This window comes from Filicampus tigris, chromosome 5 (assembly GCF_054856515.1).
Source record: "Filicampus tigris isolate MCC_2025a chromosome 5, RoL_Ftig_1.0, whole genome shotgun sequence".
Classification (NCBI taxonomy): Eukaryota; Metazoa; Chordata; class Actinopteri; order Syngnathiformes; family Syngnathidae; genus Filicampus; species Filicampus tigris.
This window is the reverse complement of record NC_141221.1, coordinates 2,822,861-2,838,197: the sequence shown is the minus strand read 5'-3', so window position 1 is coordinate 2,838,197 and position 15,337 is coordinate 2,822,861. Positions and strand designations below refer to the sequence as shown.

The 15,337-nt window shown below is 41.1% G+C and overlaps 2 protein-coding genes across 7 annotated transcripts in view; one reads left to right on the top strand and one right to left on the bottom strand.

Moving 5' to 3' along the window:
- The window catches only part of emid1 (EMI domain containing 1), a 57,301-nt gene extending 45,303 nt beyond the window's left edge, over positions 1–11,998 (top strand). For 2 of the 5 annotated variants that reach the window (XM_086030624.1, XM_086030625.1), the window contains exons 10-16: positions 2,156–2,260; positions 5,318–5,395; positions 5,765–5,817; positions 5,917–5,979; positions 6,069–6,113; positions 6,239–6,283; positions 6,567–7,365. In XM_086030624.1, coding sequence (XP_085886750.1) covers positions 2,156–2,260; positions 5,318–5,395; positions 5,765–5,817; positions 5,917–5,979; positions 6,069–6,113; positions 6,239–6,283; positions 6,567–6,881 — 704 coding nt within the window. In that variant the 3' untranslated portion in view covers positions 6,882–7,365. Of the gene's footprint in view, positions 1–2,155; positions 2,261–5,317; positions 5,396–5,764; positions 5,818–5,916; positions 5,980–6,068; positions 6,114–6,238; positions 6,284–6,566; positions 7,366–9,045; positions 9,131–9,313; positions 9,405–10,526 lie in introns of those variants that run through there. The other 3 variants (XM_086030628.1, XM_086030626.1, XM_086030627.1) reach the window with 3 other exon arrangements.
- A 368-nt stretch (positions 11,999–12,366) lies between these two features.
- Positions 12,367–14,609, bottom strand: rhbdd3 (rhomboid domain containing 3). 2 transcript variants are annotated; one of them, XM_086030631.1, is made up of 6 exons: positions 14,351–14,609; positions 14,153–14,287; positions 13,676–14,059; positions 13,113–13,239; positions 12,774–13,013; positions 12,367–12,679 (listed from the first exon to the last, which is right to left on the bottom strand). In XM_086030631.1, exons 3-6 carry the CDS (start codon positions 14,055–14,057, stop codon positions 12,511–12,513), a joined length of 918 nt encoding a protein of 305 aa, XP_085886757.1. In that variant the 5' UTR covers positions 14,058–14,059; positions 14,153–14,287; positions 14,351–14,609; the 3' UTR covers positions 12,367–12,510. The 2 variants fall into 2 exon arrangements, with proteins under 2 accessions (XP_085886757.1, XP_085886756.1); XM_086030630.1 differs by having other exon boundaries at positions 14,153–14,609.
- Between the last annotated feature and the right edge of the window lie 728 nt (positions 14,610–15,337).

Below are 15,337 nucleotides of genomic sequence, written 5' to 3'. Positions count from 1 at the left end.
ATACACAAATCGCAGGTCCTTATGTTTTCCATGTGGCCGTGATGTTATTGTTTTTCTTTCTCCATTACTTCATAGCCACTCAAAACCAGTTCTATATATTGTATCGAAAGCTATACTTTTGTCCTTGTACTTCTTTTTATAGAAGAGAAACATGGGACTGGATTGTGTCCAATATAATGCAAAGACAATTATCTTTTAATGCAGGTTCGTGGGGAAATGGGAGTAAATTGAACTCGGTGTCATTACCGATTACGGTGACAAATGCAAAAATGGTTGAATATATTTTGACATCGTATCTGGTCCAGGGGAAGCAGGTCATGTAAGTCGTTGTGCCATATTGTAGCTGAGACGTCCCTCCCACGCTCCCAAATTGCCACAGCTGCTTATGCTGCAACTTTAAGTGAAAATGACCTATATGGGTGTCAAACCAGGGTTATAATAACATTACCTTGCAAAGTAATAATTCTCAGGCTGCGCCTGTCAGTTCAAGTACAGTGCGGTGCCACAGCAAAGAGAAAGGTACTGTGTCTGGACCCAAAGAAAAAATAAAGTACAAGAAGTGGCCACGTTACCTTTTAAATCCAAACAATGATGTCAGATATTGTCATGGTATGGCCTTGTTTCCATCCGTTAAAAACTGCAGGAGGGCGTATACACTTCATCTCACTAGCCTTTGCGTGTTTGTTTCATATGAATTAGCGCCTTTAACACTTGCTTCTCTCGTTTTTCGAGGAACCTTTCTACTATTAAATACAGACTAAAAAAGTCAATCATATGCCCGATGGCAAAAAAAAAAAAAAAATGGCAAAATCATGCAGCAGCCATTTTCTCCCCTCTCCCTCAGTGTTGTTTTTCTGCAAAAGAAAAACTAAAACGAGGAAAACTAAAATGTACATTTGTGGTTTTGGTAATGAGAATGTCTTTACTCCTTCAGCATTTTTAATGAAGAATATTTGATATATTCTTCATGGCAAGTGGTACTTTTTAGTTTTATCAGAAAGTGACGCAAAATGGCGGCAAAATGGCGGTTTAATGTCTGCATCACAGTCGGGTCCTGGATTCAGGCTCTACTATGGAGAGTTTTGCATTTTCTCCATCTATCAAATTCCCAAAACGTGTTTTAGATTACTCTAAATTGCAGAGGTGGGCAGTCCGTCTAACTGACGGACGCCCATTTTGCTGACGTTAGACAATAGCCGAAGTTGATATTCACTGACGGAAGCGCGGTTGAAATACCATCACGGACTGACCTCAGACCATTACAGTTTGGTTCAACTAGAAAAAAATGACAGATTGAAGGATGACGGACGGGTACCCAGACTGCTGACAAATGACCAATGACGGACCGGCAAACTTGAGTAAAATGCCCATCTCTGCTAAATTGTCCTTAGGCGCAAATGTGAGTGAATGGTTGTCTTTCTACATGTGCCCTGCGAATGGCTGGCTGGCTGTCAGTCCAGGTTGTGTCCTGCCTCTCACCCAAAGTCAGCTGAGATGCATTAACTCACCTATTCCAAATGAGAATATGCGGATGGATTGCTGGATCAAATAGCCCAAGTGCAAAAAGTTACCTCATTCTATGAAGTACTTCTCTAATTCACTCAGGCATACGAAAGCGTCATGCAGTTTAGAAAAACAATTTAGCAAGGTGAAGCACAATCATTAAAAGTAAATATTAAATCTGAGTCAATGGCAAAAAACGTTTGGCCACCAGAATACAGATTCCACTTGCATGTGACTCATTATAAAACTTTCCATTTGAAATCAACATAGCAACATTAAATAATTAGATTATGTTTTTCCTTATCACATATGCTACACCATTCATGGTCACTCTGCTGTTTCCATGCCAACTTGGGTCAAACAACCTCGCTAGCAGACAAAAGGTCAGGACACATTTTTTGAAATTGAAAAAAGAACAACAGAGATGTGTTCATACACAAATGACTGCGTATCGATTGAATAAATATGTCTTGAGAGAAAACGACTGTAATGTAACAGTCTTATTTACACCTGTGGGTCTGGTTGAGGACGGCCACACTTTAACCTGTCATGCAAAATCGCCACCTCTTCTTTATTTCATCTTGACAATGAAGCTGTCTTTATTTCCACCTCCTATGTTCAGTGTATCTCTTTTCCCCCTCTGTCCTCTCAGGCCCCCGGGGTCCCTCAGGACTCCCAGGAGAAAGAGGTCTACCAGGTCCTCCCGGGCCTCCTGGACCACCTGCTCCTGCTAGTGCCCGCATCCCTGCGCCAGACCGTAAGACCCGATTCTAAATACTCAACACAAATGCATCACAATATTGTTACAATAGAGCCTCCAAACATCATCCGGTCCGTGATCCTGCTTAGCTTTCAAGAAAATCATGGTGAATTCATTCACCTTAATCTTAAAATAACCCCATCATAAAATCGAACTACCATACTGTATACAGGCAATATATTAATTATAAGAGAAGTGAAATTCAAATGAATTGGAGAGGGAGGAGGAAGTTATGTGTTGAACAATACTGTCACCCTGTGGTGTTTTGTAAGTATTATCAGAATGAATGAAGCCTCGTATTATAAACATTTTGCTCACTGATGGTGTAGTGCTGCACTCACCTGACTTTGTGCAGGAAATGTGGTTTCAGTTGCCACACAGTGACGGTGTGAATGGTTGCCCTGCGAATGACTGACGAGCGGTCCGGGGTGCAGTCCGCCCTTCACTCGCAGTCATCTGAGATAGGCTCCACCTCCCCTTACCCTTAACAGGATAAATGGTACATAAAATGGATGGATGGGTGCACTGTATGTTAAGCAGCATAAAAACACAGTAACAATCTGTATTGCTAAAGAAATTGTATACTCAACATTATTGTTGGTCAAATAGAAAAAAATACAATTGCCATATAGGCCATTTTCATGGTAGTAATAAGACTAGTCAATAATTCTTAAAAAAAAAAAGAAATAATCAGCGATGGAAGCAAACTTTTCGAAATGAATTTGATTTGCTGATTCCGAATTTTCTCTCGTGTTTTGTCATCAGGTTTTCATAATAATAATAATAATAATAATAATAACATACAATATAGAAATATATTTCGTAATGAGGATAAGCGGCTTAAATGATGGATGGATGGATAGATGGGTTAGGTTCAGCCACAGGTGGATTTTTTTGTGTCAGAAACATCATAACTATAAATTACACTGCAAAGTAAAAATCCGTAAGAAAGACATTTTCGAAATCAGTGTCACAAATACATTTAAGGACACATAAAGCCATCCCTGATTCAAATTTGCTGTTGACCGTGCAGTGTATTTGTCCAGACAATTTTGGTTGAACTCCAAATTGTATCACTTATGTGGAACGTTGAAGCTTCCACCCCATTCCCCTTGCAGTTTTTAATTGGACCATCAATCGGGTGCTGAACCTATTCTAAAGCTTCGTTTTATAGGTCTTCTTCCACGGGACGCATCAGACAAAAAAACAAAACAAAACATATCTGCTGTTTGGATCAGAAATGGTGACCGCATATTATGACATAACCAGCTTGTCATGGACCTGTCACCAGTGCATCCGTACAAATCTTTAAAACCGTGTCACAGAAAGTTGATGGCGAGATGCTTCACAAATGCACTTTAAGACTTTTCAAAAGGCTTTTGAAGTGCTACTTGGTCCATTTTGCTTCCATGCCAAGTAGTACAGAATCAAAGGTGGTGAAATTGCAGGCGATGAGACAGTGTGAGATCGACACAGACTTTACATGCTGTGATAAGAACCTGTCCACCTCTGATGTCACTCAACTGCTTCCAGATGTCAGCTCCTCGTTCCTCTCAAGGTCAATGCATCAGCACCTTTTATTTGTTGATTCACTGGTTTTAAGGGGGGAAAGTATTTAAAGCACAGATTTGTCAGCGTGAGTTTCCCGTGTAGGTATTAGGATTGGCATGATGAGACTGGGAGCCATTTCTTTCACATCAAAGTAACAGCAGGGAATGTCGGGAGGACGGGAAGGCGGGCGGGCCGATCTGTGCTGGCCTTACTCGGGAAAACACCGGTTTATTTGGCTTATATGTTACCATGAGGGGGTTACATGTCCCTCCTGTGGACCACTAGTGCTTAAAAACCTGCTCCCAGAATGTTAAGAATGAAGACAAGCTCTGTTCACCTTGAGGTGGCGTCGTTCAAGATCACAGTTCGGAAATACAAATGCGAAGAAAGACAGACAGAGTGACAACTGGCCTGGTGTGGATGTTTGACTCAATTGGAGACGCTCGATGATTATTCAGCTGGATGATGTTTTTTTTTGTCATGGTCCTCCTCCTCGTCTCTCTTTCTCTCTCTGAAGTTATAAACTCCGATTGAATATGTGCTCTTTTATCTCCAAGAACACACGCGTCCTCTCACTCACTTTCATCTTGTCCTTTTCTATACGCGCTTGTCCTTTCTGTGCCGTTACACAAAGCAGGCTACTTTTTAAATGGAAATGGGAGATTAACTGCAAATCCTGCTTTTTAGACACATGAGCATTATTTGGCTTCCTACTCACTAGGGTGATTGTTGAAAAACCCCATTGTAGGCTGTAACCAAAAGTTGACTTTATGTTGTGCCTCACAAATTCAGCCCACCTAAAAGATTCCAAACTACCTACATTTTATGAGCATATAAGTAAAAAAAACTAAATGAATTCTCGCTATTGAGCCTGCAGTCTTGAGAGTAGTTATTTGTGACACAGCACTACCATGTGGTACAAATAGGTATAGCATTTGTATTGGATTACATCATGGGTCTTCAATCCTGTTCCTTGAGGATGTTTTCCATCTCTCTCTACTGCAACACACCTGATTCCAATGATCAGAAGCTGGATAACGATCCTGATCATTCCAATCAGGTGTGTTGCAGCAGGGAGAGATGGGAAAAAAAACCAGGAGACCTGAGTTTCGTTACCTGAGCCCTGAGCAGTTGTGATGTCATTTTCAGTCGACAGAAGTGACAAAATGGCCGCCCCCAGAGATGGCAAAAAAACAGGTCACTTGTCCCACGAACACTATATTTATCAGAATGCCTTGTTTCAACTAGTGGGCCTGCATAGAACATATTCTTGAAAAAAAATATGTTTGGGTTGACTTCTTTAAGAAACGCAATTCACTAAAGTACACCAATGTTTTCTGGACTTGATCATTAAAACAACTTAGACCCAATGTGATTCACAAACATGATAACTTAAGTAGCCAATTTAGTGAAACACAAAATATGAATGCCACCAAAACTTTTACCATGACTGTATAGTGATAATAGCATCTTTCGTTCACATCTATTTCATTTTATTTACAGATCAAGGAAAAGACCCCTTCTTCACCAACACGTTCCATGATTCAACACCAGGACCTCAGGGTCCCCCTGGGCCGATTGGTTAGTGTCTTTTGATGCACAAAAGGAATTGAATTGGACAGGGGTTCTTACTCTTTCAAATACCGAAAAATGTACCTATACGCACAGTTTATTGCAAATCCCTGCTCAAATTTGGAATTCAAGTTAATTTTGATGCATTACTGTATATGCCGGGTATTTTCAATAATCTAATGTTGACACCAGACTATTTCTCAACCACGGGCCGATCGTTTTACCCTGCCATTCATACCACCGGTACTTAGTTCCATAGTTTACGTTTCTGTCTGAGATTAAATTGTTTTTTCAGTGTAATATATTGTTGCAAGGAAAATTCATCCGTGAAGTCCAATTTCCTTATCACTAATATGATATCTTCCAATTCACGTTCAGGTCCCACGGGACCAAAAGGACCAGCAGGACCTCCGGGCCCACAGGGACAAAACGTAAAATGGCTGACAGCAATTTAGAAAAAGAGTCGTCTGTAGACACATTTTTTTATTTTATTTTATTTTTTTAATCATTTTAATTGTTTATGTTGACAGGGTAAACACGGGACTCCCGGAGCACAGGGCCCGACGGGGCCGAAGGGAGAGCGTGGCGAGAGAGTGAGTCCCACTGATTGTGCTCAACATCTTTTCCGTTTGTTCAATCCTTGATGCTTCAACAAAATGGTGTGATGCACTTTTTGGTTCAGGGTCCCTCAGGTTACCCAGGGGACAGGGGCTTCAGGGGCGAGCCGGTAAGCCAAGCCAAACACTGACCTCTGTTTTTACGATTGTAAGGATCTTGATAAGGATCTTTATAACATCATAAAAAGCATTTTCTTTTCTTAAAATCACACTTGGTTGTACGAATCTTTTCCAGGGATTACCGGGTCCCAAAGGAGAGCCTGGAGAGAAGGGATTACCGGTGAGAAGTAGCGCATTTGGTGGTAGCGTGGTAGTGTACAAACACTTTGGATTGAACAAAAAGCCTGGCTTTTGCTTTTAAGGACTATTTTAATAACCCTTCGTTAAGTATTACATTTCCTCTGTCTGTCTAATCCTTCCTTTTCTTTGACCTCTTTTTCATTTTACAAGAGCAATCTAAATGTAAGATATTTTCTATTCAGGATATGTGTATAGGCTACATGTTTTTCTTGTCCTCTCATGTCTTCTCACCCACCATGTGTTTTTTGTACATGTGATTTCAGCTGGTGAACCGTATGCGTTTGTGTGTGGAAAACTTCGGTCTTTTATGCGTTTTTGTGTTGTTGGTCCTCGGGGTGCGCTCCGGACTGCAGCCCCCCTCCCCCCATCATGACATTGTCCTCTTGACCCTGAAGCTGTCTGACTCCCTCTGCAAGCTATGGCTACCTTTCACAGTCACTTTGGCAGCATCTGACTTTGGCATATATGTCAAAATAGCATCACCGCCATCAATCTGGTTGCACCAATACACTACAACCAAGACAGAGAGGAGAAGGCTGAATCCTTCAGGACATTTCCCTAAATTCCTGGTCTTCTAAATTGATCCTCTTCTCTTAAGATTGAATTGTGGAACAAATGAAAGTAGCATGCATGCGATGCATATGCCAAATCATTCCACTTATGTGTCAGTCGTGGATTCTGTTGGGTTCAGAGGTGTTGTGGAGTGGATACAGCCACCCTCTTTTATCCCATCTTGCCAAAGACTCATTTTCCGCATGTCAATATTAACAAGTACATAACAAGGCTGCAACATTGAAATATGGCAAAGTTGACCCTTCATTATACATTATTTTTTTCTTGCTTCAAGTCGCCTGCATTGGCTAAAAGTTTGATACTTTGCCTTTTTTTTCTGCAAACATAAATCATTGCCTTTTCTGTCTTACTAATCAGGACATTTTTTACCATGCAACCCCAACCCATGTGCATGCCTTATTTTATGTGATGGTGAATTATGGACTCTTAACTGTTAAAATGGCTCAGAGCCATTGCCTTATGTTTAAAAAAAAAAAAAAAAAAAAAGGGCGTAACAAGATTAGAATTTACACTCACTGGACACTCTCTTAGGTACCCTCGCACATTCCCCGCACATGTGATCCAACTGTATTAATAAATCTGTCCATACCCATTTAATACTGCCAATTTCAAGAGGTATTAGTTGGACAATGCAGCATACTTAATTTATTATTGTAGTTTGAAGTTCAGTAGAATTACCCTCCATGGTACTGAGAACTGTTTTAAATATGTTTAGCTGGTTAGTAATTTTGTAATATTATTACTATAAGTTATACAAATGAAATTATTTATTTTCATGGGATGACATTCATGAAATGACACTACGCCACATTGTAAAGTAGTCAGTGTACAGTTTGTATATAACAGCGTCAATTTACTGTTCCCTCAAAAAAACTCAACACACAGCCATTATTAAAGAGGAAGTCTCAAATATTCTTTACAAAAATATGCGCCCCCACAAGTCTAAACACAGTACTCTGATTAATATTGTATTGGTGGAATATGAATTGAGCAGAAAAATCCAACTGTTTTCATCCATCTCAGGTAGCTGCCATTTCCTCTCCCCAATTCCACTCAGGACAGGCCTCGTCATGGTCTTTGAAACAGCTAGAGCTGTAACAAAGCACTTGACAAACAGTAGACAATAAAAGGCCCTAATACACATGTATTCATAAATATAGATATGAATAATGTATAAGATATAAATAAAAAAACATATAAACAAATAAAGCCAATAAATTAACATAAAACACAATTGACGGCTGGAGAAGAGCCGAAAATTTCAGGTCTGATCAAAAAGCCAGAGAATAGAAATGTGTCTTCAACCGGGTGCTCACTATTTTGCCAGCGGTTTCGATATTAACAGCCGTGTGTTAAGGTATTTTTAGGGGGCAGTCAATTTTCACCGTAAGATGAACACAAGCTACTTTAGATTGTAACCAGGTGTCACTTCTTCACTGTTGTCTAATGAAAAGAAATAATGGAATATTTACAAAATGTGAGGGGTGTACTGTACTGGATCTATATACAGGAGTATATTATGTATAGTAGTGTGTGTGTATATATATATATATATATATATAATATAATTTAATGAAAACTTGCAGTCTTATCCCCATTCAGCAATACTCTTGGCATTGTTACTCAAAATCACTCACTCGGTTAGGCGCAATGCACAATCACGCTGAAGTGTCAGTTAAAAGTGAGCATCATTACCTTTTGTGTACCTAATAAAGTATCCAGTGAGTGCATAGTATGCACGGCACGCTGGCCTCCCTCAGCCAGATGCTGATTTCATGACCACCATAACAATCAACATGCGGTGGCGTTTGACATCGTTTCCTGGCTGAGTTGCAGAAGCAACGATGCCCGCACATAGCATGAGCAAATACAAATCCTGGAAGAGTTTGGTCCAGGTGTGTCAAAGTGTGTGACTGCTGCGACGTGCATGCCGCTGTTGTCCAGCCCGGCATGGCAAAGACGGGTGTCATACTGTATAAGCAGCATGGCCAGAGAATGAGGGAGATGGCGACACGTAGGAAGCAGACAACGCTGGACAGATGTGTGGACTGTTTAACCTTCTAACTGCCCAAACTGTATTGAGAAGAAAAAAAAGCAAATGACCTGCATCTTGGCGTGCGGTTCTTGGGCTTGCGCTCCTAACAATGACGGCTGTATCTATCTTCACAGGGGGACGGGATACATCAGATCAGAGAGGCGCTGAAGATCTTAGCTGAGAGGGTTTTAATCCTCGAGACTATGATCGGTATTCATGGTGAGTAGGAGGCCTGAGGCAGGGTCAGTTTAAGGCAGGGGTCAAGGTAGGGGGCTCCAACTCCCACTGCACTTCACCTACTGGGACAGGGAGTGGCAACAGTCATGAGCAGCCCCCAGGACTCAGGCCGGTGTTTCCACACCCCCCTCACGCAGCAACCCCCCTGTAACTGCTCTCTGATAGGACTTTAGCTTGCAGATGTTCCGCGACTTGCAGGCTGATCTTGAGCTTCTGGCTCGTAGGGTGACGCTGCTGGAGGCTATCATCTGGCCAGGTAACGATGAGACATCCTCACCTACAGCTCTGATGGCCCTCAAATAGACACACACACACACACACACACTCAATCTAGAAAACCTGTAGGGAGTGTTGGAAGCAGGACATGACATTGCGCAATTTTACCGAACTGCGGAATGTTGACGTAGGTGCTTTAAAAGTAGATGTTTTGTAGGAATGCAATTTATGTCCAATTTTCACTTCTGGGAGACTTTTACAATCGAGCAGAGATAGTGCTTTTAATTTGTGAAAATCAATGTGCTTTGTGGGTTCATGTGTTTCAGTGTCTAATGTGCTAGACTGGAGAGTAGCGCTGCAACATTTTGATTTAATTTTTCTCAAAGTAAATGATCTTAGTTTTGAGACTGTCAATAACTTGGAATGCTTGGTCACAACCACTATCCCACCAGATATCTGATTTGTCATACATTCCATGACCCGTTTGGACAAAGCGCAATTCAGAGTGTACTTGCGCTTCCTAGTGGGCAAGTTGGTGAACTACAGTTTCATCGACATTTGACCTTTTGCAAAAAGGCACATACCTCCATCAATATTTATCGACAATGCCCCTTTTGGCACACAGTAAGCTCTAAAAGAAATCTCTATCATGGACAAACCATCAACCTAATATATCCAGTGGGATAGCATAAAAAAAAAAGGATCATTTTTGTATGCAAACAATTTGGGAATATTGTTGCTGTCCAATGAAAGGCATGTATGTCCATGCTACCCCCCCACCAAAGTTTCTTCCTCAAGAAGATCGTTTTCAGAACAACACAAAATCATCTCTGTACATTGACATACACGCTTTTCCTCCGGACATAGGACAAGAATATCAGCATTAGGCACTGAGCAGTTGTCTGTGGTAGTGCACTGAATGTTCAGTGTTGTTGCAGCCCCTCTCGCCAGACACACACTTTGTTGCAGGTTCTAGCAGCAAAGAGACTTGACAGACAATTAACCGATGTAGAAATGTGTGTGCGATCAGAACGAAGGCATGCTGATGATAATTCCAGTTAACGAAACGCAATTTAAGTGAGATAAAGACAACAGCGTGCACGTGGTCAAGCGCAGTGCTGGGCAGGGAGGCCCTGTTCCAACTGCTGTCTTTCTTCAACAGAACCTGATCTAGGCTCTGGGGATGGACCATTTGGCACAGCCTCCCCTAGTTTCTACAGAGATAAGCGAGCAGGTCCACTTCCGTATCGACCCGCTTCTCCTCTGTCCTCCCGCGCCAAGGTTCGAGGAAAGTAGCCCCCAACTCCCCGAGGACCGCATGCTGGGTTGCCTTCCCTTTCTTTTAAGTCGCATCGGCACTCACCGCTTAATTGGTAGCTTTTTTTTTTTTTTGAGGGGGCTTTCCTGTCAGATTTAGGTTGGGGGACACCTCAGGGAAATGCCAATGATACTCCACCATGTCCACCTGCACCTGTGACAACTAGTTTGACACCCCCTATCACCGTAACCACTTCCAGCTGCGGCTCCCTGGGTCTCACGTTTGACAACGGGATGCTCTGATTTACCTGCGGTGCTCCTCGGACCACAAATCTTGGCAATAAGGGTCATTTAGCTTAATCCGTTTGTGGAGATGTAACATTAAGAGAGACGACTTGAGTTTGTAGTTCTTTTTCTATGTAACAGCAATGTCACCAGATCTCATCATGAGCATGTACAATTGAGTGAACTGCACCAACCTCTATTATTCATTTTGTTGTATCTCATATTGTGAAACTCGGTTTTAAGTAGGGCACTAAAAAAAGAAATCAGGTCAGCACTACTATAACTGAGATGTGTTGCTATATGTGAGCGTCATGTGTCTTCCCAGTAAAATGCACACTGAAAAAGTGGTAATATATACTACAACATATTTACATTAGTTGCATAGCCTACAATTCAGCGGATTTTATTTCATTCTGAAAATGATTGAGGAAAAAAAATCAACACAGGAAAAGGCAAAACTGGAACCACTGTTATGTTGGTGCTGTCATAATAGAAGACTTTTTTTAATCGTAAATCAAGCTTATTGTGAACGTATTTAAAATTGTCATTGGTAGTTTGTTTTGTATGCCGTTGTATAACTTTTGAGTTTTTATTTCTTGCAAATGTGTGTCAATACAATCCTGTCTCCTGATGATCGCTGTAATAAAATTGTTGACTTTTTTTTTTTAAAAACATGTTACATGACTTTGTGTCACTTGAGTTAGACATTCACGATAGGCTTAGGCATAATTAGCATTTAATTAATTGATGTTTTCTTATGTTGATTTTGCACTGAACATTTTTTGGACGGGATTTCCTTCAAACAAGTACACAAGTACATTGAGGGGAAAAGGGGGACATTACATCAATTTACCTTATTTTACTCATGTGCAACCAAAGATTACTTTTATTTTTCAATGTGGAACTGGTAAGTGTGCCCATTTTTAAAAGTACAAAACCACTTTATAATTCTCAGAAAACAAAAGAACACATTTCATGGTCAGACCTGAGGTTGAATTTTTGTCAATTTTAGGTTTTTTTTTTTTAAACTTTGCTAGATTTCCATTGCCGCACACACATTTATGCACCATTAAATGAATTTGATAAATTCCATTTTTGTGTGAGTATGAACAAATCTTTTTTTGCCATCAATGACCCGTACAAGTGCACGAAAATATTCTCAAAGTGAACTCAAGGTAGTTCATACCTTGAAGCAAACGAGGCGAAGTTTAGTGCCCAACTTGGCTCAGTCCTTGTGTGTTCTGAAAATGAACATGACAGCTAACTGCAGTAAGACAAGTGGCATCATTGTTCTGTTTGATGTGGCACTGGCATGAAAAAAAAGCAGCTGAGAACATTCAGTGAGAGTCTCCCATCCAATTAAAATACAATTTTTAAAAAAGAATTCAGATTATCTGATGATTAATTTTCCCCATAGTGTATGAAGGAAATGTAGCCAAAATTCCATCCCTTGTCCGAAATCATGTTCAATCCAGATTTATTTCACAAAATGAATAAAAATGTAACGTTGAAGCTCTGCAAAAAAAAACAAATTCCAAGTATCAGCCCAGTTTGTTGTACAATTGCCCCCAATTTTTCACGCTCCGTGTCAAGTGTTGAGCCACCTAATGGCCTTTGGGTGGCGTCGTTGTCTTCCCCTTTGCTATAACCACAGCCTGCTCTCCAACACGGTCATCTATGAGTAAGGAAATAGCGCCATCTAGCTGTTTGGAGGCTGCAAGCGCCACTACAGCTTTTTCTGTGGGGAAGCCCATCTTCTCCAGCTGCTGGAGTCTAGGGGCAAACATTGTGGTCATCATGCCGCCAAATCGGCAACCGTCGTCATGTACATGAAAGATACGGTTTAGGGATTTTTGTAGTGACCGACCTCAGTGCAGAAACAGACGATTTGGGCACTTCTACTTTTCGATTGACTTCCTCCGGGGCATCCTGTAAGGAGGCAAGTATTCCAGCCCTCAGCATCTGTTCTTCCAACACGTCTGCTTCACACTCTGGCCTCCAGACAGACAGTGGCTCCTCCCACAGATGGTGGTTCAACATTAAGGGGTCCCTCATGGGTGGTGGTGTTGCCTGATCTGCATGCATAAACTGAGACTGTGATCTGGAACTGGGAGAGGGAATATATGAAAATAATACAATTATCTTATCTGTGGTGGAGGTGAGTGTGAATTTTGAATGGAATGGCTGGAAACAAGATGACTCATACATCTGTGAGGAGCTGTAGGTTGGCAATCTTAGTCTGGACGCAGTGGGAATATACGCTGAAGTGGGAATGAAGGCCAGGACATTGGCTTTCTCCAGCTCCTGTAGCATCCCAATTAAGCTATGACTATCTGAAAGGTTTATTAAGTATCACAAGAAGAGACTGAAATTTCCAAAGCACCTTCAAACTTTCTGGGATGCATTAACTTCCTATTAACTATGTTTTCCTCTCTCACTCGCTGATCAAGCAATCGTTTTTACTAAACTATTTAATTTATTTATCTATTGTGACAAATAACTCGCAACGTGGCAACGACAGTAGTAACTCTCTGTTCTCAAGGCTTTTAACTAAACATACTGTATATATTGATGCTCAGAAATAGATAGTAATGAATGAATGCAAATGGTTATACACCACAAAAACTCAAACCAAGATGTGACATATAAAATCATGGCAAGATGTACCTGACCTGTTTTCTGAAACTGAACCGTGATTAGTCGTTACCAATCGACAGAAACGATATATTTGATATATTACATGATTGGCTCACATTTAAAAAAGGATACAGTTATAACCAATGCATATTGCACAGAAATTAAGCAGTGCAGGTGTCCCGGGCAGCACGAACAGACAAAACAGCAGCAGCAACCAGGGTAGAATCCACACTGGCAAACAGCCTTGCAGTCGCCTGTTAGTCACGTGACTGCACTGGGCTGTAAACAATGCCAAGTGAATGGCAGCATAACCACATACCCGACTGGCCTCAAAACTGAAGACAAAGATGACCAACGTGTAAATAAGAGGTAATACGGTCATTGTCAGGATGGAGAGGGCTAAGTAGATGACTGTTCCCCAGTGACGCTCCTGACGTGGTCCGAACAGCAGCAGCAGAGCGACGCTAACAAGTAAAGAGGGCATATCGTCATGATTGAGAGCGTACAGGAACATGTCTAGAAGACACAAGGGTTGGGAGAAAATTAACAGTGTTGTTTGCTAGGCATAATTACAGTAAAACCTTAACTAATCAGTTTATGAACTGATACCTCTGAAACGTGGAAAGTCTCCACCTGGACCTAAACTGAGACTGGCTTGGGGACCTGCAGCATACACTATCAAGATGAGCGCCACCAGCAGGGTTGTCCCGAGAAAGAATCCTGGACGATCCGATCCGAGCCATACTGAAAAAACACGATAACGCATGACCTAAATGACTTGATTGTTCTTTCTTTTTTTTTTTTTACCCTCTTTTGCGCTACGCTGGTACGTTTGTCTGGAGTGAAGATGCCATTATGTCTTTTTTGTTCAACGCAGAAAATCTATACTCTCTCCGTACTATAGCTAACTACTATTGTCGTTTGATCTTGTTTTGTCTCCATACGTTGAGAAGATGTCAAAAAATGATGTTTCAAAACCACGACTCGGTAGGAACACTTTCATGTATTATTAGAACGCTCCGTGTATTGTTTTTAATTCGTTTACTTCCGGATGACGTCACAAAACACGCTTCTTCGCTAGCAGTTGACAGAGTATGATACATACTGCCACCTATTGGACATACTGAGACTTTCAGGTTAACACAAATAGCATTCCTTTATACGAGAACTGTAAAGTGTAAATGTATTGATATGGGCAGAGTGGACGGGGGGACATGAGGAACATATGACCCCGCCTTTTGTCCACTCTGCCACTCCCCATTTCACACACCTTAGCAGTAAAACGATGACATTTCATTGCCCTATTATGTCATAACCTGTATGCTAACATGATCCTAAAGTCAAGCACTATTTTAAAGATTGTCAGTTTACAACAGATTGATCTTGGACGACCCCAAAACCCTGAAATTAAATGATATACACCCAGGATAATTATAGTTGTTTTGCACAAGAAACCACTTGCTTTGTGATGTGTTATGCAAAGGGGCAAGTTAACCCTTTTATTTGCACCCTTTTATGCCTTGAAGCCAGACTGTATTTTGGCTGTTATGACCTCACTCATGATTAACCATGAATCATCAAGATGGCGATTCCTAATTTGGAATGCAATATTGTAAAATAGACACTCAAAAACAACACAACGGCTACAATCTACCATTTTAATAATATGATCAAGTACTATTTGCATATGCAGTTGACCACAACGGTACGCCTGTGGGATGCCTGGTATTTTGCGCCTTAACGCTAAATATAATCTTGCGGGATGTAAATTGCCCCCAGATCGCAAATCTGAGA